This window comes from Orbicella franksi, chromosome 15, assembly GCF_964199315.1.
Source record: "Orbicella franksi chromosome 15, jaOrbFran1.1, whole genome shotgun sequence".
Lineage (NCBI taxonomy): Eukaryota > Metazoa > Cnidaria > Anthozoa > Scleractinia > Merulinidae > Orbicella > Orbicella franksi.
The window spans coordinates 3,630,435-3,657,466 of record NC_138159.1 but is presented as its reverse complement, the minus strand read 5'-3'; the positions used below and the strand labels follow the sequence as shown (position 1 = coordinate 3,657,466).

Sequence of the window (27,032 nt, the reverse complement as noted above, 5' to 3'; positions counted from 1 at the left end):
TTTTATATTCTCTACACGTACCTGCTGTAGAATGTATTGATATTATCAGGAGAAATTAGTTGTTTATGAATTTTGGTTTTGGAAATTGAAATATTTAAAAAGTAACACAAAAACTGAGATATGTGAGGAAAGGGACACATAGAGAGGGGATTGATCAACGAAGTTTAAATCGGGCTAAGATCAGTCGTAATCACTTTTATAACAGGGTGAAAATAAAAAATGATCGTGTTACAAGACGTCTCATTAATGTTAACATGTATATTACACTCTTAAAAATACCATTATACATACACACATAATTTATTGGTGCTGATCGTTACAGATTCAAACGCACATAGTTTGGTTGCGGAAGAGTAAGAATAGCATTGCTAATAGAGTTCTTACACCTACCAAACGGATGTAAGCTCATTAAAATGATATGAAAACAACGAAATTTTTACTATCTACAATATTTAGAAATGGAGCTGAGGACCCCTTTGTTGCAACAGTGAGTATGAAATATATATTAATTAAAGAAGTCGTTTATCAGTACAGCTGAAAAGGTTTTTGTAGTAAGAAAAGGAATATATTTTCAGTAAAATCCCTTGAAACAAAGAACTTTCTAACTATCGACAGAAAAATCAGAGATAAAAACCTGAGGCTATTTGTTGCATTAGTGTATTCAAGATAGAACAGCGAATCAATTCTAGATTGTATTGTTATTATTTTGAGGCCATGCACGCAACATTTCTCTTGACTTTACTCTTAAAGCTAATATTTTCAAAGTGGGGCCTAATCCTAACCTGCCATATATATTTAAGGGATAAATACGCTTTAAAATAGTTAGTAATTTTATTTATTATACGGCTTCTGTTTATAGCCGATATAACGCGCGCTCTGATTGGCTAATATTATGGCATTATCTCCCGTAATGCACATGGGCCGATTACGGGCCTGCAAAAGCAAAGCAAAAAGCCGTATAATAAACAACTTATAAACCTCGAACGTACGGTCTTTACAGGAAATCTCAAACCTCGGCCTTGCTGTAACGACCCCGCTATCGCTCGCTGAATACGGCAAGGTCTCGGTTCGAGATTTTCCCGAAATACCTCACTCACTGTTAAGAAGCTGTAAATAACCAAATTAATGAGGTAAACCTTTCTTAAAGACACCTTTTACAGGCAATAATGGATATGGATTACTATCTGCATGCAGATAACACTTGAAGCCATCTTTCAATTAATTATTGTGGAATGATCGTTGAAAGCATTAGAAGATAACAAAGACCCCTTGTACATAGGACTGCCCTCAGTCTAACTAAGAAGTGGAATCGTTGACATCGTTCACTGAAAATCATACTACATGTCCAATCATACTACAGATCCCCCATCTGTCCTTCCTCTCAAATTCAGCCTTTGTAACCTTGACGGTATTCCACGAAATCACAGTTCAGCTGTTAAAACTGGGACGCTCTCAATCTCTGTAATTTTGGCCATTATGTCTTCTTTGGCAGTTGCTGGAAACACTGTGATTTTGGCAGTAATTTGGAGAAACCCGTCTCTGAGAACTCCTTCGTACATTTCACTTTGTGGATTAGTGGTCAGTGATCTTTGCATGGGACTCATAACTCAGCCTTTTTATGTTGCCGTCTACTGCATCTGTTTAAAGAAACCCATTCAGGATGTAAATGAAGATCTAGATGGTTCATCTTTTCTTAAGACTGCTGTAACCATCACCATCGGTTGTGGGAACTACCTCGGGTTTGTTTCAGCTTTGACTATAACGCCTATGTCGATTGAAAGATGGCTGCACATGGCCCGTCGATCTTTTGTTACAGGTCGTCGAACTGGTTTTCTAGTTGTTATCTTAATACTTCTTCCCATACCACTGGCTTTTGTTATCTTCTTAGACGCCAAGAAGGGAAGCCACGGACACATAAGCAACGCTACAGTTTTCATGCTTTGGCCAGTTTGCGTTATCACTACAACATTTGCTTATTACAAAGTTTACCATATTGTTCGTGCACATCAACAGCAAGTCCAGGAAAACCAATCGATTCGTCGTTGTGACCAGCCAGTAATAGACTTGGCAAAATACAAGAGATCTGTCTTTACGATCCTATACATCTCAGCTGTATTTTACATTGCTACTTGCCCGCTATTGTCATGATTGGCCTGTTTACGTGTTTTGATAATCACGCTGGGTTACATTAATTTTGGCTTTCCGGTTGACGATAATGATGTTTTTCTTGACTTCATCTCTTAACCCTTTTCTTTACGTTTGGAGAATGAAAGATATACGAGCGGGTGTACTGAACAATTATTAAGCTAGCTGCTCTGTAAAAAGAACAATATAGAAGTCCAAGCTACGTTTTAATCGCGATATCTTGTAGGGAATACGTAGGGGAAGCCAGTAGACTTTGTTTTTGATGCACCAATCCGCCCTTGGTGATAAGCCTGTTACAAATCAGCCAAGAAGGTAAAAAAATTGATGTTTTTGATATGTCTCAGTAGACTTGATAACAATTGGAAGATTAAACTATTCCCGAATGCCAAAAACATCGCGCTTCTGAGCTAGTTTCCAGGCATGGCTTCTGTTCAAGTTTCAAACCAGAGATATGAATAAAATGTTGTGAAGAATTCCTCAAAGCTGCCTCGAATTTACGTTTCTAAACTGTGCATTGCACGCAGACGCCATCTTTCTCACTCAAGGTAAAAATTATGCAAATATACAAGCCGCTGTAAAGATCTGTCAAATATTTATCTCAAAGCTGTCAACAATCAGCGATTTAACCAATCAGATCATGGGTGAGTCCTGTGTACGTTCGAATCTTGTACAAGCAAGCTTTGTTTTCGCAAATGCATCAGTTGAATACATAACTGCTATCAGATTTCTCATGCCTTTAAACTCAACATCTTTATTGAAACCTTTCAAACCACCTAACCTTAAATTCCCAACTGAAGAATGTATCAAAATGTCATCGAACGTTTAATGACAACTTCTATTAATACTTTCTAGTCAACAATTTGTGTAGGTGTCGACTGATAACACTGAGAAAAGTTAAACATGCCTGTACATAGTTTACTTCCTATTATAAAACTAATTCAATGTTTTATTTGTTAAAGTAGCCGTTTAAGTGAATAAATACAAGTATTATAGCTTTTAACGTTTCAAGTTTTAGTCTTTACCGGTGTACATCATGTTTATAATACAATAATGTTTCGATGGCTGGGATTTTGGCTATTTCCTTGGGCACAGTAATCAGCAATGTGATGTACAGATATTGTTTGACCTAGATTTACCAACTAGTTATTTTAAGGAAGTTCTTTTTTCACCAAACTGATTGACGCAGTAATAACAATAGTGGCGTCATTGCCTGCGAGGAGGTACTCCCTTATGTGGGCTATGTTGGTATGTGCGGCCCCCAAGGGTATGGTTTTTAGCCTTTTTAGTCAGAAATAGGGAATCGATTTTGGCCATTTTGGTCTCAAATAGGGTATGGTTTTTGCACTCTAGTCTTGAATTAGAAGAACTTATCCTACCTATAAAAGCATGTAAACATTGCCTTTAACATTGGTCTGGACTAGAGAAATAATTATAAAGTGGGTCTGACAGAGGGTATCGATTTAAATAGGGCTCAAGATCACTCGGATCATGGTGCATCAAAGGAATTTGGACCGAAGAATCCCCTCTGGGCAAGGATTTTTCGGTTCCTTTGATCTATCATGATCCGAGTGACCTTCGATTAACCTGTTTAGTAAAGAAACAAAAAAATCCGTTTTGGATCGAAGAATCCAATCTTTGATTTTCCCAAACAAACGCACCCTAAAATAATCAAAGTGAATTCCATTCTTTTTCATTATAAATGTTACACAATCCGCCTTATTTCGCCATACAGTAGTAAAGTAACTTAGTTTTGCCTCTCTTTCAATTTCCTTGCTGGAAGGGGTTCAACAGACCCATTTGAACAGTAGTTCACCAAACATCAAGATCTACATTTACATCTACACTTAGGTAAGTCGGTAAAAATCGTGAGATATCACACCAACTGTAAAAACCTGAATAAAAATAATACAATGAGATATTAAAAAAAATTAAAAATAAAAAAAAATCAAGATAAACTGATGCAAGGATGCTGTAAGAGCGCGCGAAGGGTGATATACATCAGAGGTGAAAAAACCTGTAGGTCATGATCATTTGTATTTGGTGGTCAGGAAGCTAAGCTAATTCAAGCACTTGCTTCTTCGCAGAAGGTTTGCATAAGTTAGGTATAAATTCAACATCTAGGCATCAATCTTGTCAGCATTTCGGAACTTGGAAATTCAGTTTGCGAAAGAGATTCTAAAACCATAAGGAAATTTGGTTTCTAGGTGTATAGGTCGAGTACGGAGGCAACAGGGTATATAACTATTGTTTTTATAATATATGAACACGAGAGCCCACATTTCCAAATTAGCACATGTCCAGCGGAGCATTTTTGACGAACTTTGCAATGTTTTGAAATGTGGTGTAAAGCTGTCTCTGGTGTTTGACACATCTCCTGCTTCGGTGGCCATAGGTCCTCAACAAGAAGCATCTCAGCGCGTCTTCTTAGATATCTGCGACAACGAAACGCGCAAAGTCTAAAAATAGAATGCAAATTATTGGAACCCCGCGAGTCGGACAACTTAAGCGTTTTCTGAGAGAAATTGGAGGAAAATAAACGCCAAATTTTTGTTTGAAAAATTGTTTTAGGAACACTTGCTTACACGCTTGAAAAGGCGTCAAATCTTCCACCAATCCGTTTTGTTTGTCTGAGTTTGTCTGAGTTATGACGTCACTCGCGCACTTCGCTATTGATAATGACTGGATAGATCTTCGCTCAGCTTCTCCAAATTCTAGCCTGGCGTGTTCTTATCACTTTTTCTCCATCAAATTTCTTTCAAAATCGCCAGCATCAGCAGTTCCTCTCGTCTAAAAACGTTGCACGTTCGATGATCGACCCAATTCATCCATTCGATCATCATGACCTTTATCAAAAGCCATTTGGCACACCTACGAGAACAGGTTTTTTTTTTTCAAAAACCCTTTGTACTTGGTAATAGTGGTCTCTAATTCATAATGTTAAGCAAGCTAGCTTCACGACTTTCTAGCCATCTTTGCAAAGAAGGCGATTTAACAATTGCTTCACGCCGTTACGAATATCATTCATCCTCCAGAGGTACATGAGAGGATTGAGTGAAGACGATAAATAGGAAAACGTTAACGCTATTTGAAATGTTAAATCTAACACAGAAAGATTGTACGAAAAGAGCGAAAGTACAGCAAATACAAGAAGAGGCAAGACACTAGCGAAAAGTAATGCCAAAATATACAGGATCGTAAACACAGATTTCTTGTACTTTGCCAAGTTAATTGCTGGTTGGCCAAAGTTCTGAGACGTTTCATTGGTTGTTACTTGGAGTTGATGACGACGAATAATTTTGAAAACCTTAAAATACGCAATCGAGGTTGTAATAATACAAAAGAGTAAAATGACGGAAAATACTGTCGTCCAAACGGGATCAGAAATTTTTTTTAAGATGTGCTTCAAATGAACTGCTGCGAGTGGTATGAGAACGACCATCAATGCTGCCACAATCAAACAACTACGTCGCACAGTCAAGAGTGATCGACGAGTCATGTGCAGCCATCTTTCGATAGACATAAGTGTTATAAGTAGCAATGTTAAGGCATTAAAGTAACTGGAACAGCCTGCAGAAAAAGCTATGGTGTAAGGCAGAAATGATAACAGTGGGGCGTTAGTTTCCTGCGACGATTCAAAACAAATAAATCTGCTTGCCACAAATAACGGCTGTGTGATAAATCCTGTGCAAAAGTCAGTAAAAGCCAAACCGCTCAACAGAATGTAGGATGGTGTTCTAAGAGTCTTATTCCTCCAAATTACCGCCATGATCAAGATGTTTCCCACTACCGCTATCGGCGACAACACAGCTAAGACAACTGACGTGGAAATAGTTACTGCGTTAAATGTAAAACTATTGTTTTGGACGCCGCTGCCTAAGTAGCAAAACTTCAAATGATCGTGTGTTGGAGACACGGTCAGGTTACTACTCATGATGGCACTCGGACTGGGGCGAGTTAATTGTGATGCATATGAATCCTTGTGACCTCGTTCAATTCTTCCTTACGGACAGCTTTCTCCATTCCGCATCTCCGATGCTTCTGGTTCCAAGTCATAACGGACAGGTTTCCTAGATATAATTTAATTTCCTCTACACCGTTAAAGCGATGCACTTTAGTTCTCTTGGACAAATATTTGTATTCTGTCAAGGTCATTTAATTTCATTATTATTAGTATTACTCCTAAGGAAAACAAATAAAAAGATATTGTTTCCTCACCTTTCAATTATTTCGGATCTCGACGGTGGAAAACTTTGTGTTTTTTTTTTTTTTTTTCCGACAGTCTCACCTCTTGTGGTGCCAAGAGATTAATCATTAAAGTTTGTTTTCAAAAAAGCATTAGTTCTTAGATGCAATTTAACATTTACCAAACAGTTTTAATCAGCATTATTAAGTCCGGAAGCTGTTTTTTTTTCCGTATAATTTTCGAGAAAAGTTGAAGATATTGGTTCTATTTCTGTTCAGGCGGTTCTTGACCAATTACTTCAAATATTTTTATCAACACGTTGTGCAAGTAAAACTAATTTATAGATAACCTCCGACTTTCGAATATTTTTCTGCATGACCCTATTTTGTGTGTAAAGGCTTCTTCAATCTCTACAATACAATAAATTATGCGACGGCTTACATAAAAGGAATGAAAAACAGGGCAGAGGGATGAAATTAATAGAACTGCAATCTTCATCTTGTTTTAAAAGCAAAACATCACAATGGGATACATATACACAGAGAAAGCTGGCGACTTTGATTTAGGCATGAAAACAGCGATAAAAATTAAAACAACAGAAAAGCAAGAAAACTGGGTCCAAAGCATAGTATATGTAACAAATAAAGAAGCCTAAGCTGTGTATTACACTGTGATAAAACACGACGGGCATTTGAGAACACGAGGGACATGTGGAAAACACAAGCCGTAGGCGAGCGTTTTCTACATTTCTCGAGTGTTCTCACATGTCCGGAGTGTTTTATCACAGCGCTTTATGATATAGAGGGAAATATAGCAGGCAACACAGCTTGCCAATCTCGCGCCGTCCGCTGAGAACATTTCAGAAGCTAAACAATAGATATAGAATTATGCAAGGAATATTGCATACAATGGCTACAAAGAAGTATTCGTTCTGTTTCTTAAATATTTCTTATATCTCAAACTCCTGGTTTCCCAAATTTTGGGCCTCTGTTCATCCTTTACGTTCTGAGCCACTTAAAAATGAAATATTTTTTTTCAAAGGCCTTTAGAGCAACAAACAATACATTCATTAACATTGTCATTGTCATTCTCATTGTAGTGAGTCCTTTCTGTAAACCTGCTTGTACAATAATATATCTTGTATAGTTATATGAATCATACAGATCATATTGCTGTAATGTTCTTCTCTAGCTAGGTTTCCTTGCAAACAAGTCTCCGTAGTAATTGTTTCGCCCCATTACGGATGTCATTCATTCTACACAAGCAAATGAGAGGATTCAGAGCGGAAGACACAAACAGAAACATTAGTGAAATTATAAATGCCACCTCCAAATCAGAATGGCTGTAAAAAAAAGAGAGACCAGTGAAGAGAATAAATGGAAGGTAACTGATATAAAAAATTCCTAAAATGTACAAGATTGAGAAGACAGATTTCTTGTACTTCGCCAGGTCTATTGCCGGCTGAGCACTATTTTGACGCGGCTCGTGTGCTTGAACTTGCTGTTGGTGACGACGAATTATTCGAAAAACTTTAATATAGGCGGTCGATGTAGTCATTAGACAAAACAATAAAATGACGAACAAAATGGCATTCGAGACGAAGCGATGAGTGTTCCTAAACAAATGCAACAAGCGAAATGCTACTAAGGGCATCAGAAGGAACATTGTAACTGTCATCATAATACAGGAACGACGCACAGTCAGCAAAGATCGGCGAGTCATGTGTAGCCATCTTTCGACGGACATCCATGTGAGAAGAAATAGAGTTAAGGAGCTAAAATACGTACCACTGCCTTCGGCAATTGTTCTTGTATAAGCGAGAAACGAATGCTCCATCTTTTCTTCCTCGGAGTCCATAATACAAATGAACTCGGCTGCAATGTGAAAAGGCTGGGTAATGAGTCCCGTACAAAGATCAGTAAATACCAAAAAGCCCAGTAGAATATAGGAAGGGGTTCTTCTAAGAGACTGGTTCCTCCAAATTGCAGCCATTATTAAAGCATTCCCTATCACTGCTACCGGTGACAGAATGGTAATGATGATGGACGTCACTACGATAACCACAGTCTGCTTTTTGTTGACGCCCTCTAAATGGCAAGGACTGTGGTAACTATATGGAATGGAAGAAGACATATTGTTGTGGCAGACAGTGGAACCTTAAAAGAGGGAACGGTGACTCTTCAATAAGGCGGAAATAATCTTTTGTCTCTTGTAGACCACACTGATGTCTTTTTAAAGCTTGTTTCGAGTTTACTTTGTATAACGAGAACTGAATGGAATTCAAGATAAAGTGTACACAAACCCCGTAGTGTCTCTTGCTATATTTATCCTTTATGACTAGTAGGTCATTTCATTATAACTAACTTGAAATTAGTTAATCGAGAACTGACAGTCTTCTTCCGTACAGCAACAAACATACGACAAAAGAGCCAAGGAAAGTATCATAATTAATCTGATTGAAACTGAGCCACTGACTAATGTTGGGGCTAAGCTTAAGGATACATACGCTCAAAAATCAAAATCAGAATTTACGGCGAACACTGGTCCAAATAGCTGCATTTTAATACATTTAAATTCGATACGGTATCATGACATGGTTACAGAGTCTTCCTGAGTTACCAACCTTTATAATTCATGCTTTAAGATTAGAAAAGCAATCCAAATGTTGACGACAAAGCTCTTGTTAATTAAAAATAAACGTTGATTTAAATCAAAATATTCAGTCGACTTTTACGTTTCTTCTTTCCTTGTTTCGTTCTCGGTTGGATGCAATGGAAAGCAATTTTACTGGCATGGAATTATGTACTGATCTTTTCTAAGTTCTTTCACGAACACGTTTTTTTCGCTGATGTCGCGCTTATATCCGAAAAACGTGCTTTCATCTGTTTTTTGAATTTATTTTTGGGTATTGACACATTGATAGGAAACCGTCAGTTCACTTTCCTTTTTATATATTCATTTACCTTTTTGTGGGAATCGAAATAATCGAGCATATGGCCCTGACAAGCTTTTCTCGTCTCTTGCTTTATTGGATTTCTTGGTCACGTGGTAAACCATGTTCTTGTGGTTCATCTCGTAAAATGAAAATTTCAAAACGTCACATCTTTTGAGTAGATAAACATTTCATTTTTTCTTCGCTTTGGGTTCCTGGTGAAAAGGTCTTTCAAATAGTGATATCCTATATTAATAAAGCCAAAATTCGACCGTTACTTCATGACGTCATTTTCTTAGTCGCCAAAATGCCAAAGTCTTAGAAACTAAAAACTTAGAATTTTAGAGAATTACAATTTCTATCTGGTGCAAAGTTTCAATATTATTGAATAAAAACGCAGGACTTTATTCACACAGTGCACCTTTTGCCTCTCTCTGTGCCTACCGTGAAAAGAGCCATTACTTTACAAAGAAAACTCCGTATTAGTTTAGTTTTAGAACATATTTTATTCATTTATTTATGTGGTTAATGATATATTTGGAAGAGGACCTCTCTGTATATCACCGGTAGGTGAAAGAGCTTCCTGTAATAATAATAATAATAATAATAATAATAATAATCATTATTATTATTATTATTATTACTATCAGAAATTCTGTTGTTCCTTAAGTTTTCGGTAATTATAATAATAATGATAATATCAAAATAATAATGATACTAAATTATTATTATTATTTTGATATTATTATTATTATTATAATTACCGAAACTTAAGGAACAACAGAATTTCTGAATTTTTTACCAGATACATGTAAGATTCAAGTTTGTATGGAAAAGTGCTCAATAAAGTTTGTTATTATTTTTTATTATTATTACTATTATTATTATTATTATTAACTCCAAATCTAGAACGTGAGATGATTCTGTGCAGTAGTTTGCGGCTGTACATTTATAAATTACTTTGTGTGTGCAAACTGAACAGCAATCCGGCGCTGTGGTCTATTGCAAATCCACAAAATCAATGAAAGTAAGCACTTTTCTTCCTAAAGCCGGGATTCCGATACGTTTTATTTAATGTAAAATGCGTTACTTTGACAGCGAAAACAGTTAAATACAGCGCAATCCCGATTTTTCGAACCTGCAAGGGAAACGAGAAAATCGGGAGTAAAATTATAGCGTTTGACTGAGGAGGGGAAACGACTTCTGGTTCGAGTTATCGGAAGGTTTGAAAGACTGACTGTCCGAGAAACCGGGATTCAACAGTATAAATAACGCGCATCGCGCTTGGCGATTTACAAAACGTACGTATCCATTTGGTGGGCAGTGGTTTAAGGCCAAATTGCGAAAGTACATATCGATCTCAAATGATCAGAAATGAAATGTTGTTATTCTTCCAGGCATCACATAAACCCTCAGGATAACGTGTAATCAGGGTAAAACTTCGAGTGTTAAATTTTTAAGTAAGGCTTCGTCTTAATCCAGACGAAATATTGCTGAAATATTGCTTAAAGATCGCCTAAAACGAAAGTTTGCAACGCTCTCCCCAAAATTCTTGGAAAGTGCGCAATACGGTTAATTTCATTTGCATTATTTTTCAACACACTTTAAATGGATAATTTATTGCAAATTTTTGTCTTCTTAAACGACAAAATTTAAATTGAAAAATAAAATAAAATAAAATTTAAATAAGCTGCCGAATCCTTAGTTTCTCTGCAAAACGGTATTTCGGAGGAAGCAAATCAAAATTACTTCGTAATTTAGATGCCAATAAGATGGATTCTAAAAAGAAGCCAATATTCCAATATAAATGCAAATGCAAATACGGTGCACTGCACTTGAATTCAAATGTTTGGAAACCAAAACATCATCATTTCTCTAACTTCAATTGAAGATTTTAATTAAGTTTACTTTACTTGCTTTTCTATGTCATTCTGTAATCGGAAGCTACCAAAACCAAAACTCAATTTTCAATTCAGTCCAAATCAGTTGTTCATATACTTTACTCTAATAAATGACTACAAGATGATTGCATGTGAACTGTATTTTAGTGTTTTTGTCTTGCCCAACTGTACAGTTTTTAATTACTTTTGTTGACGTTGCGCTGATTATACATCATATTCTATGTTGGTTGTGATTGAATTTGTCGTACCTACGCTGAGCAAATTCATCAAAGAGAAAATAATTAATTTCTTGAAAAGTCGATTAATTTCGATCATAACCACGTTATTCATGTTGTCTTTGCTGTACATGAGGGTATACACGAGGTGCAAGCTTTAATCTGAGACTTGATATCTTATCTTTATTATACCAGCTTAGAATTCAAAGTGTAAGGTAGGTAACGGACTCAAACTGGCATATTACTCCAACATTTCAAGAGTCAAAACAAAAAAAGGAGTCCAGTTTAAATCAGTGAATCTTTTTGACTCGCTTTAGTCTAACCGAAACGTTCTCCACGCTTCTGATCATTACTATTTTGGTTCTACAAATCTTCGTAATACTAAGCCTTCCTTTGATAACGAAGCGCACAAAGTCTAAAAATAGAATGCAAATTATTGGAACCCCGCGAGAGTCGGACAACGTAAGCGTTTTCTGAGAGAAATTGGAGGAAAATAAACGCCAAATTTTTGTTTGAAAAATTGTTTTAGGAACACTTGCTTACGCGCTTGAAAAGGCGTCAAATCTTCCACCAATCCGTTTTGTTTGTCTGAGTTTGTCTGAGTTATGACGTCACTCGCGCGCTTCGCTATTGACAATGACTGGATAGATCTTCGCTCAGCTTCTCCAAATTCTAGCCTGGCGTGTTCTTATCACTTTTTCTCCATCAAATTTCTTTCAAAATCGCCAGCATCAGCAGTTCCTCTCGTCTAAAAACGTTGCACGTTCGATGATCGACCCAATTCATCCATTCGATCATCATGACCTTTATCAAAAGCCATTTGACACACCTACGAGAACAGGGTTTTTTTTTTCAAAAACCCTTTGTACTTGGTAATAGTGGTCTCTAATTCATAATGTTAAGCAAGTTTGCTTCACGACTTTCTAGCCATCTCTGCAAAGAAGGTGATTTAACAATTGCTTCACGCCGTTACGAATATCATTCATCCTCCAGAGGTACATGAGAGGATTGAGTGAAGACGATAAATGGGAAAACGTTAACGCTATTTGAAATGTTAAATCTAACACGGAAAGATTGTACGAAAAGAGCGAAAGTACAACAAATACAAGAAGAGGCAAGACACTAGCGAAAAGTAATGCCAAAATATACAGGATCGTAAACACAGATTTCTTGTACTTTGCCAAGTTAATTGCTGGTTGACCAAAGTTCTGAGACGTTTCATTGGTTGTTACTTGGAGTTGATGACGACGAATAATTTTGAAAACCTTAAAATAAGCAATCGAAGTTGTAATAATACAAAAGAGTAAAATGACGGAAAATACTGTCGTCCAAACGGGATTAGAAATTTTTTTTAAGATGTGCTTCAAATGAACTGCTGCGAGTGGTATGAGAAGGACCATCAATGCTGCCACAATCAAACAACTACGTCGCACAGTTAAGAGTGATCGACGAGTCATGTGCAGCCATCTTTCGATAGACATAAGTGTTATAAGTAGTAATGTTAAGGTATTAAAGTAACTGGAACAGCCTGCAGAAAAAGCTATGGTGTAAGGCAGAAATGATAACAGTGGGGCGTTAGTTTCCTGCGACGATTCAAAACAAATAAATCTGCTTGCCACAAATAACGGCTGTGTGATAAATCCTGTGCAAAAGTCAGTAAAAGCCAAACCGCTCAACAGAATGTAGGATGGTGTTCTAAGAGTCTGATTCCTCCAAATTACCGCCATGATCAAGATGTTTCCCACTACCGCTATCGGCGACAACACAGCTAAGACAACTGACGTGGAAATAGTTACTGCGTTAAATGTAAAACTATTGTTTTGGACGCCGCTGCCTAAGTAGCAAAACTTCAAATGATCCTGTGTTGGAGACACGGTCAGGTTACTACTCATGATGGCCCTCGGACTGAGGCGAGTGATAATCTTCTCTTTCGTTAATTGTGATGCACATAAATCCTTGTGACCTCGTTCAATTCTTCCTTACGAACAGCTTTCTCCATTCCGCATCTCCAATACTTCTGGTACCAAGTCATAACGGACAGGTTTCCTAGATATAATCTAATCTTGGACAAATATTTGTATTCTGTCAAGGTCATTTAATTTCATTATTATTAGCATTACTTCTAAGGAAAACAAATAAAAAGATATTGTTTCCTCACCTTTCAATTGTTTCGGATCTCGACAGTGGAAAACTTTGTGTTTTTTTTTTCCTCAGTCTCACCTCCTGTGGTGCCAAGAGATTAATCATTAAAGTTTGTTTTCAAAAAAGCATTAGTTCTTAGATGCAATTTAACATTTACCAAACAGTTTTAATCAGCATTATTAAGTCCGGAAGCTGTTTTTTTTTTTCCGTATAATTTTCGAGAAAAGTTGAAGATATTGGTTCTATTTCTGTTCAGGCGGTTCTTGACCAATTACTTCAAATATTTTTATCAACACGTTGTGCAAGTAAAACTAATTTATAGATAACCTCCGACTTTCGAATATTTTTCTGCATGACCCTATTTTGTGTGTAAAGGCTTCTTCAATCTCTACAATACAATAAATTATGCGACGGCTTACATAAAAGGAATGAAAAACAGGGCAGAGGGATGAAATTAATAGAACTGCAATCTTCATCTTGTTTTAAAAGCAAAACATCAATATGGGATACATGTACACAGAGGAAGCTGGCGACTTTTATTTAGGCGTGAAAACAGCGATAAAAATTAAAACAACAGAAAAGCAAGAAAACTGGGTCCAAAGCATAGTATATTTAACAAATAAAGAAGCCTAAGTGTATTACACTGTGATAAAACACGACGGGCATTTGAGAACACGAGGGACATGTGGAAAACACAAGCCGTAGGCGAGCGTTTTCTACATTTCTCGAGTGTTCTCACATGTCCGGAGTGTTTTATCACAGTGCTTTATGATATAGAGGGAAATATAGCAGGCAACACAGCTTGCCAATCTCGCGCCGTCCGCTGAGAACATTTCAGAAGCTAAACAATAGATATAAAATTATGCAAGGAATATTGCATACAATGGCTACAAAGAAGTATTCGTTCTGTTTCTTAAATATTTCTTATATCTCAAACTCCTGGTTTCCCAAATTTTGGGCCTCTGTTCATTCTTTACGTTCTGAGCCACTTAAAAATGAAATATTTTTTTCAAAGGACTTTAAAGGAACAAATAATATATTCATTAACATTGTCATTGTCATTCTCATTGTAGTGAGTCCTTTCTGTAAACCTGCTTGTACAATACTATATCTTGTATACATGAATCATACAGATCATATTGTTGTAATGTTCGTCTCTCGCTAGGTTTCCTTGCAAACAAGTCTCCGTAGTAATTGTTTCGCCCCATTACGGATGTCATTCATTCTACACAAGCAAATGAGAGGATTCAGAGCGGAAGACACAAACAGAAACATTAGTGAAATTATAAATGCCATCTCCAAATCAGAATGGCTGTAATAAAAAGAGAGACCAGTAAAGAGAATAAATGGAAGGTAACTGATATAAAAAACTCCTAAAATGTACAAGATTGAGAAGACAGATTTCTTGTACTTCGCCAGGTCTATTGCCGGCTGAGCACTATTTTGGCGCGGCTCGTGTGCTTGAACTTGCTGTTGGTGACGACGAATTATTCGAAAAACTTTAATATAGGCGGTCGATGTAGTCATTAGACAAAACAATAAAGATCAGTAAATACCAAAAAGCCCAGTAGAATATAGGAAGGGGGTCTTCTAAGAGACTGGTTCCTCCAAATTGCAGCCATTATTAAAGCATTCCCTATCACTGCTACCGGTGACAGAATGTTAATGATGATGGAGGTCACTACGATTACCACAGTCTGCTTTTTGTTGACGCCCTCTAAATGGCAAGGACTGTAGTAACTATATGGAATAGAAGAAGACATATTGTTGTGGCAGACAGTGGCACTTTAAAAGAGGGAACGGTGACTCTTCGGTAAGGCGGAAATAATCTTTTGTCTCTTGTAGACCACACTGATGTCTTGTTAAAGCTTGTTTCGAGTTTACTTTTTATTAACGAGAACTGAATTGAATTCAAGATAAAGTGTACACAAACCCCCGTAGTGTCTCTTGCTATATTTATCCTTTATGACTGGTAGGTCTTTTCATTATAACTAACTTGAAATTAGTTAATCGAGAACTGACAGTCTTCTTCCGTACCGCAACAAACATACGACAAAAGAGCCAAGGAAAGTATCATAATTAATCTATTAAAACTGAGCCACTGAGTAATGTTGGGGCTAAGCTTAAGGATACATACGCTCAAAAATCTAAATTTGAATTAACAACAAACACTGGTCCAAATAGCTGCATTTTAATACATTTAAATTCGATACGATATCATGAACTTTCATTTCATGACATGGTTACCAAGAGACTTCCTGAGTTACCAACCTTTATAATTCATGCTTTATGATTAGAAAAGCAATCCAAATGTTGACGACAAAGCTCTTGTTAATTAAAAATAAACGTTGATTTAAATCAAAATATTCAGTCGACTATTACGTTTCTTCTTTCTTTGTTTCGCTCTCGGTGGAAAGAGAAAGCAATTTTATGGCATGGAATTTATGTCCTGATCTTTTCTAAGTTCTTTCACGAACACGTTTTTTTCGCTGATCTTGCGCTTATATCCGAAAAACGTGCTTTCATCTGTTTTTTGAATTTATTGTTGGATATTGACACATTGAAAGGAAACCGTCAGTTCACTTTCCTCTTTATATATTCGTTTACCTTTTTGTGGGAATCGAAAGAATCGAACATATTGCTTTGACAAGCTTTTCTCGTCTCTTGCTTTATTGGATTTCTTGGTCACGTGGTAAACCATGTTCTTGTGGTTCATCTCGTAAAATGAAAATTTCAAAACGTCACATCTTTTTAGTAGATAGACATATCAATTTTTTCTTCGTTTTGAGATCCTGGTGAAAAAGTCTTTCAAATAGTCATGCCCTATATTACTAAAGGCCAAAATTCGACCCTTAATTCATGACGTCATTTTCTCAGTCGCCAAAAATGCCAAAGTCTTAAGAAACTAAAAACATAGAATTTTTAGAGAATTAGAATTTCTATCTGGTACAGAGTTTCGGTATTACGGAATAAAAACGCAGGACGTTTTTCACACAGTCACCTTTTGGTTTCCTCTGTGCCTACCGTGAAAAGAGCAATTATTTTACCAAGAAAACTCCGTATTAGTTTAGTTTTAGAACATATTTTATTCCTTTAATCTTGTGACTTATGATATATTTAGAAAAGGACCTCTCTGTATATCACCGGTAAGTGACAGAGCTTCTTGTAATAACAATAATAATAATTATTATTATTGTTATTATTATTATTATTATTATTATTATCATTATCATTATCATTACTATTACTATTACTATTACTATTACTATTACTATTACTATTACTATTATTATTATTATTATTATTATTATTATTATTATATTTATTAACTCCAAATCTAGGACAGGAGATGATATTGTGCAGTATTTTACGGCTGTACATTTGTAAATTACTTTTCGCGTGCAAACTGAACAGCAATCCGGTACTGTGGTCCATTGCAAATCCACAAAATCAATGAAAGTAAGCAATTTTCTTCCTAAAGCCGAGATTCCGATACGTTTTATTTAATATAAGATGCATTACTTTGACAGTGAAAACAGTTAAATACAGTGCAATCCCGATTTTTCGAACTTGCAAGGGAAAATTACAGCGTTTGACTGAGGAGGTAAAACGACTTCTGGTTTGAGTTATCAGAAGGTTCGAAAAACTGAATGTCCGAGAAACCGGAATTCAACTGTATAAATAACGCGCATCGCACTTGGTGATTTATAAAGCGTACGTATCCAGTTGGTGTGCAGTGGTTCAAAGTCAAATTGCGAAAGTATATATCAATCTCAAATGATCAGAAATGAAATATTGTTATTCTTCCCGACATCAAACAAACCCTCAGGATAACGTGTATTCAGCGTAAAGCTTCGAGTGTTAAATTTTTAAGTACGGCTACGTCTTAAGCCAAACGAAGTATTGCTGAAATATTGCTAAAACGTCGCCTAAAACGAAAGTTTGCAACGCTTTCGCAAAATTCTTAGAAATTGCCGCAATTCGGTCAATTCCATCTGTATCATTTTTCAACAGTACTGTAGATGGATAATTTATTGTCAATTTTCCCTTCGTAAAGGACAAAAACTCAATTGACATTATAAGCTGGCGAATCCTTAGTTTCTCTGCAAAATGGTATTTCGTAGGAAGCAAACCAAAATTACTTCGTAATTTAGATGCCAATAAGATGGATTCTGAAAAGAAACCAGTATTTTAATATTAAGGCAAATGCAAATACGGTGCACTGCACTTGAATGTTTGGAAACCAAAACATCATTTCTCTAACTTCAATTGAAGATTTTAATTAAGTTTACTTTACTTGCTTTTCACGTCATTGTGTAATCGGAAACCTAGCAAAACAAAACTCGATTTTCAATTCAGTCTAAATCAATTTTTCATATATTTTACTCAAATAAACGACTACAAGATGATTGCATGTGAACCGTATTTGAGTGTTTTTGTCTTGCCCAGCTGTGCAGTTTTTAATTAATTTTGTTCGCTTTGCGCTGATTATACATTATATTCTATGTTGGCTGTGACTGAACGTGCCGTACCTACGCTGAGCAAATTCATCAAAGAGAAAATAATTCATTTCTTGAATAGTCGATTAATCTCGATGATAACCATGTCATTCATGTTGTCTTTGCTGTACACGAAGGTACACATGAGGTGCACGCCTCATGCACGCCTTAAATCAGTGAATCTTTTTGACTCGCTTTAGTCTAACCGAAACGTTCTGCACGGTTCTGATCATTATACTACTTTGGTTTTACAAATCTTCGTAATACTACGCCCTCCTTTGATGATCTACGCAATGTAACTTTCTTGAAACAGAGATTGCGCTATTCATAGGTATTAGGGAGTTTAAGTAACGACGATGGCGACGCCATGGACAACGTCGACTAAAAAATGAATTCATATTTTTACCTAAGAATTTTGCGGTACTCTAGTCATTTCGATTCGTTTGTTTCTCTTTGTCAAATCTATCCCAAAACTGAGTATTGAACACAGCGTACAACTGGAATTAAAAATGTCTCCAGACGACGCAGACTTTGGGCATTTCGCGTTGTTGTTTTGCAGGGGACGGCAAAGAAATGTACCAAACAATTATAACGTACGTGCACAATCGCTGCATTTCTTATTAAATCTTTTGTTTAGCGACGTTCTCGTTGCCGTCTTCTTTAACTCCCTACTGATGAGAAGTTAGGTGCGTGAACCAAAACTGCATAATTTAAAGTTGTTAGTCTACATCAAGTGGCTGGTGGCAAGAGGTGGGGCGAATAAATACTGATTGAACCAATCCTACCGATTGGTTCATATCCATAATTTATCCAAAAAAGAAATGTCTTCCATGGTGATGATAAGAATATTTTTACTTTTTGAATTATTTGTTGGCCACAGGTGAAAGGAGAAGGGGAAAATTCGTCTGATGGTCGTTTTCCAATCTCGGTGGACCGCCCTGTTCAATAACACGATGAAGCTTTTTACAAATGATTCGTTCAGGCTTTGCATCCTGGATGGTGTCGCAAGAGACCGCAGTTCTGTGTTTCACGCAGTAACTCTCACGGCTTTACTGATCACTACAATTTTATCTCCAGTGGCAGTGGTAGGGAATGCATTGATCATGGCTGCAATTTGGAAGAACAAGTCTCTTAAAACACCAACCTACGTTCTTCTCCGTTATTTGGCGTTTACTTATCTTTGCAATGGACTCGTCATCCAGCCTTTTTTTGTTGCAGGCGAACTTATTTGTTTGGAAACACCACAGAAGATAAACAGTCTGCCTTTATTCCAAATTTCTACTGCAGTTATTACATATGGATGCGGTGCTTACATTTGTTTCTTGTCTGTGTCGCTTCTTACACTGATGGCAATTGAAAGATGGCTGCACATGGCTCGCCGAACTTTGCTGACTGTTCGCCGTATCCATTTTATCATGGTAGCAGTCTCACTTCTTCTGATTCCTTTTGCAGTCTTTCACTTTTTGCGCATCTTCAATAATACGTATCGACTCGCTACTGCTATCACCTTTTTCTTCGTTTTCCTGTTTTGTACTATAAGCACAACGCTTGCTTATTTTAAAGTCTTTCAAATCATTCGGAGTCACAAACGACAAATTCGAGCAAACGAACCGGCTCATAACTTTTGCCATCAGGCAATCAACTTAAAAAAGTACAAAAAATCTGTGTTCTCGATGCTTTATATTTTAGGAGTATTTTACATTGGTTTCGTGCTCGTCCTTTTCTTCCTTGGACTATCCATCTGGTTGAAGGACTCTCAATTAGAGTTGTTTTCTACAGTGTCAGCGTCATTTTTGTTTTTGTCCTCTTCGCTTAGTCCTCTCATTTACCTTTGGAGGATGAGTGATATTCGCAATGGTGTAAAGCAGTTGCTGAAGCAACTATTTTGTAAGGTGGACAACTAAATGAGAACTCAGATGAATGTATAGTGTCATAAAATGACACTTTTCTGGTCTATACGCTTAAGACACTTTAAAATGCATATAGTTGACGATATCAGGAAGTCAGTGTAAAATTTGATCTTACCTAAATCGCAACATTTTGAAACATAATATCAAATATCACCTTTATATTCAAATGCAAAGCTGTCATTTTTTCTTTGCAATAGGCCATGTTCGAAATGTCAGTAACATGGTTCAAAGGCTTTCGAGACAAACGCCTATATTTGGTGTTGTTTTCTTTGTATCCAAGTGTCCTGTCCAATTTCGGTATATTAAAATTGAGCCCAAGACAATAGATCTCAGCACGAGGCTCTGGGGAATAACTACAGAGTTTATGGCCTCGTGCTGAGGTCTATTGTCTTAGGCTGAATTTTAAAATATCGAAACTGGTCTATTGAGGGACAAAACAAACTTACAAAATTTGCAATTTTGACCTGAAAGCCTCGGAGCCATGTTAGAATATTAATATATCGAACTTGGCCTATTTTTGGCTGTAAACTGCCTTGTCGAATATTAAAACCGAATAAAATCAGTAACAAGAAATGATAAATGATATATGGCAGGGCTACACCGAGACATTTTAACGGTACACAGAATGTAAAGAATGAAGCTGTTAGCTTATAGCTTGCTTATGCAGGGCGAACTTAAAATATTCAGAAAAATTTATTGTTGTAGATTTCGATTACTTCAAGAAATTAAAATAGCTCTTTCCGTGAGATGTGTTCAATGTAATGGTGTTAATAGTGATTAATATCAAGCCCCCAAGATGGCGCAACCCGACGACGATGTTGACCTGCAGCCCTTCTCAAACTCATTGATAATTCATCAACTTTGACAAATCATAACTGTAATGGTGTTTGGACATCGGATTTGAATTCGCATAGATTTTTACGATTTTGATTCTCCGTCTTTTCCCTAGTTGTAGTTTTGATTAAGAAGGTATAGCAAACACTCTAAACAGTGCTTCAACGCAATTCCATTCACTTCGACTTCTGCAATTTCATTTCTCTTCTTGGTGTTTAGAAATGTGATAGAACACGATCTCTCGTGTTTGATAGATTACCTTGGAGGCTGATGAAGTCTATTCGATTAGAATATCTCGTGAAAATCGAAATTATGTCCATCTGAGAAGGGGCGGTGATTGTGTTGGCAAGAAAACATCCCGCTGTATAATTTCCAACCGTGCATCTACAAAAAGATAATGCACACTCAGCTCCAAAAGCGGGTATACAGCTGCTGTATTGTAAACGTAAAAGTCAGATTGCCTTTAACAAAATTTAAGAGCCACCTTGCTTTGAACCTACTTCGCCGCTTTAATATTCCTCCTTCCGACCCGTCATGTGTACTATATATCCGGTCCTTGAGTGCGCAATTAGCATTAATTTCAAATAGAAAGGTACAAAGCTTATCAATAAATGGTAAACAGCGAACTCATAATGCTCTCCTTTGTAATTGATTTCCTTTGGAAACTTATTTGCATTTGACAATGAATCATTTTTTGCACGACTCGAATCATTGTTGAGATATAGATGAAAAGATGGCACCAATATATGTCAAACGGTACCATACCATGCACGGTTCTTCTCTTTCAGTCCTGAATGAATCTCCATCTTCAAAATTACTCCTACACTTTACGTTTCCCGTTTGGACATTGTCGCGAGAAACCACTGACTTCCCAGATATATTTTTGGATTTACTGTTCTCAGGCTAACAAAGCTTATGTAGCTTTATGCGGCAGGGTTCTCTTCTCGCGTTCATTGCCAAGCGTGTCCCCTATTCTGAAACGTTCGTTCAGCTCCCACCGTGCGTTTGATTACATCGTTCATGTGCCAGTGTCTTTAGAGAGGATAAAGTTTACCATGACACATTATTACCTTAGTAAATGGACAACTCTGATTTGTCAGCTGTACAATGTGTAATCACCTTACTCTGCGTGTATGTCATGTTATTTACAGTTGTGAGTGAACAAATCCATCAACCAAAGGAAAACAAATGCCCTTTATTACACCTGATGCATTTCGATAAGGAATAATAAATTTAGCAAAGACACCATTCCAAATATATTTCATTTTGAACATTTTTGGTGTTTTATATTATTACACAATATTATTTCAGCAATTAATACCTTTCCAATTTTCACAAGAACAGGGCCACAGTACCATGTTTGCAACATGTTGAATAAACAGAGTCGAGCCGATCAACACTTGAAGTTACATTAGCCACCTTATATTTGACATAGGCTGCTTTTTTGAACCCATCCTTTCCCTCTTTCAGTTCACAATTTTCCCTCTATGCATTACATTATCTTAAAGCATTACAAATTAAAGACATTGCTCCTTTAGTGTTACATGTACTTCCAAATCAGTTGTTTGACCCCGTTGCGAATATCATTCATCCTCCAAATATAAATAAGAGGATTTAGCGAAGAAGACAAAAATACAGACGTCAACGACATAACATAAGCCAGTTCTACCACAGAGTGATCCCTGAGAGAGCGATAGATCCCGAAAAAGACAATAAAAGGAGCGTAACTAATGTAAAATAATAGCACAATATACAGAATAGAAAACACAGACTTCTTGTATTTTGCCAAGTTTATCGCCGGTTGACCTGAAATCTGACGCGTTTCTCTGGCTTGCACTTGTTGTTGGTGACATCGAATAATTCGGAAAACCTTAAAATACGATGACGATATGGCAATGAGACAAAGCCATAAAAAGGCGAAGGAAACTGTCAAAACATGTTCATAGCTACCCGTTAAGGTGTTTAACGTGCGAAACACAGCGAATGGGATCGGAGCGAGAAATATCCCAGCGACAATAAAACGCGCTCGACGCTGGGTAAACAAGAATCTCCGCGACATCTGCAACCATCTTTCAATCGACATGCATGTGAGAATCAGGACCGTCTCGTATATCAAGTAACTTCCAAAGCCACCAGTAACTACTCTCGCTAAAAAGAGAAACGTCTGACGGCCCTCGATTTCCTGGGGTCCCTCCGAACAAATAAACTGGGATGAAACATAAAATGGCTGAGTGATAAGTCCTGTGGATAGGTCGGTTAAAGCTAATCCACAAAGGAACATGTAGAAGGGAGTTCGCAAGGTCCGATTCCTCCAAATTACTGCCACAATTAAAACATTTCCTGTCACTGTAATCGGCGAGAGAACAGCGATAACTATTGAAAGTAGTAAAATTGCTTCGTCATAAGCAGGATCTTGTTTCCTGTCCGTCACGCCATCAAAGCTACAAAGGATAGAGACGTTGGTGGTAATTGCCATCAGTGATCACTGCAACCTTGCTCTTTGGTAACTTGATGGATAACATGTAAATGGAACTGCTCGAAGTGCTAACCTTAGACAAAGATGCCGCGTTTTTCCTGCTAGACATGTGTACTATAAATAATTTCCAAAATGGAAGAGATCTCTGAGTGCGGAGGTTTTCATCTACACCTTTTCAGTAACAGTTTTGATTGATCCATTGATTGATTGGATTTCTAATTGCTTATGCAAGGAAAAACACTAATAAATGAATTAATAAAGTATCATAAATTAAAAACGTCGCGTGGCTTTTCATTTGAAGAAACTCTGATATTTTTCTTTTCATTTTCGTGGGATTATCTTTCCTATAAAGAAAAAGAATTGGTATTCTCTCTCCTTTCCATAAAAATAGAATAGTTCAAATGTTGTAAGATTGAAAGATAACAAAAGTTTTAGTTACTTTGCTTCTCGACTGTTAAATCAGCTGCTTTACAGTACAGGTTTTCTGATCTTTCTTTTGATTTGGTCTCTACGCACTGGCAGAGAACAATCAATGGTTTACTCTTTAGTCGCTCTTTGCTGACAAATTTTAATGCACTCATCTTTGATATTCATCAGAACTATATTTGCCTTTGTTCCGAATTTATCCATCAGGCTTAATAAAAAGAAGCAGAGTTACTTAAATACGAGATTATGTTAAATTGAGAATCGAGGTTAAATTTCAGACGTTTCTTAACAACTCTACGACATTTAATTAATTTCTGTCCATCTTCCTTTTGTTGCACATCAATATTTTATATCAGTGGATGTCTACTTTTGAACTTACTTCTTAAATCAATCTATCAAGCCTAGCATAAGTGAGTTTTTAATTTTTATTTTCCTCGCTCAGTGGCATTTAACTTGGATCAAAATTTTTATCATACAGCCCTTTTCTGATCTATTTCATGCTTCATAGACACATATACGTAATTCTGAAGTTTGTTTAATCGGTTTGATATAAGGCTCAGGGGAAAAGACTCTACATGTATGTTTTTGCATAATATAGAAAAAAAGAAAACCTTTGAGGAGATATTCCCTACATGTTTTAGTTCTCTGACTGATGAATCACAATCTACATTTTGGCTTTTGTAACTCAGCCTTCATACTTAGCCTAAAATACGTCTTTGTCGAGCATGCACAGTTCATTTTTTGAAGGATTACAGGAAAATTCAACGTTTCATTGAATTAACGTTTTTATTTTAACTAACGCTTGATGATTTTCAAAGCTACATGTATCATTGGTTGCACTGTTCCCCTGTCCTCCTCCTCAAACATTCCAAAGATCTCTTCTTCGCTAATGCATCAGTTCCTGCTTTACTTATACATGAAAAGTAGTTATTCTTTTCATCCTTTCACTCACCTTTCACTCAAGGCTGAAAACTAGTTATTTAATGTTACATTTTTTTACAATACCCAAATAACAGAAACACGATCAGAACTAGCAAAAAGTAGTGCTAACGATTTATTTTTACACAGTATTAGTAGCATAAAACTACTGAATAAGACAGGTGTCAACTTTACAACTACTACGACGGATAGTTACACACAAGGGGTTCATTTATACTCAAAAGTAAGACCAGCAAATTTGACTTTGGACGTGGAAGGATCAAGTTATAGAAAAAAGTTCAACGGTCCAGGTCGGGATGTACATTGCCCGAATACCGTGCTCCTAACACAACCATTACGCGGCCCATTCATTGACATTTCTAAGCGTGAACCAACTTAATTAGAGATTATCGCTGAAAGTATTCCTGCTCCCTACAAGTTAGTTAACTTCACGACTTATGTTAGAAACATCTTTTCCAAAATTTGACTATTTACAGGTTTTCTCTACATTGCCTTATAGATTAGTTGCTTAAACAAGTGTTTAATTTTACCTCGTTACGAATATCTTTCATCCTCCAGAGGTAAATAAGAGGGTTAACTGAAGAAGGCAAAAATAAAAACACCACCGTAATCCTTTGAGCCCACTCTAATACACAATGGTCATAGTAAAAAATGGAAAATCCGATCTTTACAACAGAAGGAACATACGTAATATAAAAAACTACAACGATGTACAGTACCGTGTAAACAGATTTTTTATACTTCGCCACATTTATTGCAGGTTGACCACAGTTTTCAGACGATTCGTTTCCTTGAACTTGTTGCTGGTGGCGACGAATTACTCGATAAACTTTATAGTAGGCGATTGAAGTGGTTAAAAGACAAACTAATAAAAGAGGAAATGCAAACTTGTTGAGTAGATCAATTCCCTTGAACGTAAGACAGACTACCAGAGGGATCAGGAGAACGGACACTGTTGACGCGATGATGCAGCAACGACGAACAGTTAGCAAATGTCGACGAGCCACGTGCAGCCATCTTTCAACTGACATTAGAATCACAAGTATTATACTTAAGAAAGCAAAGTAACTTCCACAGACTACTACAAGAGGCCTGCCGTAAAGAAGGAACGACTGCAATTTCTCGGTTTCCTGGGGATTCTTTAAGAGCATCCATTCGATTGCGACATGCACAGGTTGTGTGACGAGACCTGTAAAAAGATCAGTACATGCCAAACCGAATAAAAGAATATAAGAAGGTGTCCTGAGGGAATGATTCCTCCACACTGCAGCCATTATCAAAGCATTTCCTACCACTGCTACAGGAGACAAAATGGCAACAATAATTGAAGTTGAAAGAGTTAATGCACGAAAAGCAGAACTTTGATTCCTCGTGGTACCATCGAAACAACAAGAGCTATAAGGACTATATACTGGAGAACATGTTGAGTTGTTAAACATGGCTGTGTTCTGAGCGACAAACTGAGAATTCTTCAAATAACCTCTTCCAAAAGAAAACTCCGGCAAAACTAGCCTTGACTATGGTTTGGGGACACACTGGTAATGTGGTCTTGTCATCTACATCTGCGCGTAAAGCAGCTTTTCAGTTTTTAATCTTCAGTTCAGTTTTTTTGATGAATTATTCTCACTAAACAAACGAATTGAAATGTTCAGGTGGCTTTCAAAAAAATATATGTTTGTCGTTCCGGGGGTGAAGCATCATTTGTTTATTCTTCGATACTGAGCAGTTCTTCAACTTTTTCTCCAAGAAGTTCATTGAATTAAACATCAAGGCTGTTTACCTTTTGCTTGTTAAATACTTCATAGTTTGGCCAAGAATATTAATTTTTTGACGCCGGGCAACGGTCTTCTCGATAATGTTTCTAATTTGGGGGACTTTTCGGATTTTTCGAGAGCAAGGACGATTAAACAAGCGCCCCAAAATTAAAACGTCGTAAAACTTTCTTACGCGTATAAAACAACGTAAAATATTCAGTCGCTGTATGATTAAAAATAATTTACCAATGCAAAGTCTTTCTATTAAAATTCTCCGCAGTCTTTCAACACAGGCTATTTTCTATATTTCACTTTCATCAAATTATAGAAAGCTCAAATAAACCCTCAAGCTGCTTGCTTGCCATATTTAATGTTAGTCATGACAAGCTGGAAATCAATGTGAAAAAATGAAAGATAAATTTCACTTAATGTTTTTTGTTTGCTTTAACAAAAGATTTCATTATTTCAAAGCTATAGAAGAAGAACCTTCAAACACGTTCACCTTAGTCACAGTCACCACCGTTAACGGCCGGTTAAGGTTCGCATTCAGAATCAAGATTATTGCTTTACATTTTACATGATTCATGTTTTTAAATAGATCACAACAGCGCGTTTTATTTAACTTACAACCTTCTTATTACTACCTCTAGATCTTGTCGACCACTTTTCAATTACG

General features: G+C 36.7%; 4 protein-coding genes across 4 annotated transcripts; 1 reads left to right on the top strand and 3 right to left on the bottom strand.

The window, feature by feature from the left end:
• Positions 1–6,439: 6,439 nt before the first annotated feature.
• On the bottom strand, positions 6,440–9,348 carry LOC145470585 (uncharacterized). Its single transcript, XM_081454397.1, has 2 exons — positions 8,116–9,348; positions 6,440–7,583 (listed from the first exon to the last, which is right to left on the bottom strand). Exons 1-2 carry the CDS (start codon positions 8,459–8,461, stop codon positions 7,579–7,581), a joined length of 351 nt encoding a protein of 116 aa, XP_081310523.1. The 5' UTR covers positions 8,462–9,348; the 3' UTR covers positions 6,440–7,578.
• A 1,978-nt stretch (positions 9,349–11,326) lies between these two features.
• Positions 11,327–15,876, bottom strand: LOC145470565 (uncharacterized). The gene is made up of 2 exons (XM_081454374.1): positions 15,075–15,876; positions 11,327–13,599 (listed from the first exon to the last, which is right to left on the bottom strand). Exon 2 carries the CDS (start codon positions 13,266–13,268, stop codon positions 12,300–12,302), a length of 969 nt encoding a protein of 322 aa, XP_081310500.1. The 5' UTR covers positions 13,269–13,599; positions 15,075–15,876; the 3' UTR covers positions 11,327–12,299.
• Positions 15,877–17,976: 2,100 nt separating this feature from the next.
• Positions 17,977–22,011, top strand: LOC145470563 (uncharacterized). The gene has a single exon (XM_081454371.1). The coding sequence runs from the start codon at positions 18,926–18,928 to the stop codon at positions 19,919–19,921; it is 996 nt and encodes a 331-aa protein (XP_081310497.1). The 5' UTR covers positions 17,977–18,925; the 3' UTR covers positions 19,922–22,011.
• Positions 22,011–23,485, bottom strand: LOC145470573 (histamine H2 receptor-like). Its single transcript, XM_081454380.1, has one exon. The coding sequence runs from the start codon at positions 23,235–23,237 to the stop codon at positions 22,302–22,304; it is 936 nt and encodes a 311-aa protein (XP_081310506.1). The 5' UTR covers positions 23,238–23,485; the 3' UTR covers positions 22,011–22,301.
• Between the last annotated feature and the right edge of the window lie 3,547 nt (positions 23,486–27,032).

Excerpts from the sequence above, each read along its gene's own strand:
- LOC145470585 (XM_081454397.1), bottom strand. The coding sequence starts at position 8,461 with ATGTCTTCTTCCATTCCATATAGTTACCACAGTCCTTGCCATTTAGAG.
- LOC145470565 (XM_081454374.1), bottom strand. The coding sequence starts at position 13,268 with ATGAGTAGTAACCTGACCGTGTCTCCAACACAGGATCATTTGAAGTTT.
- LOC145470563 (XM_081454371.1), top strand. The coding sequence starts at position 18,926 with ATGGTCGTTTTCCAATCTCGGTGGACCGCCCTGTTCAATAACACGATG.
- LOC145470573 (XM_081454380.1), bottom strand. The coding sequence starts at position 23,237 with ATGGCAATTACCACCAACGTCTCTATCCTTTGTAGCTTTGATGGCGTG.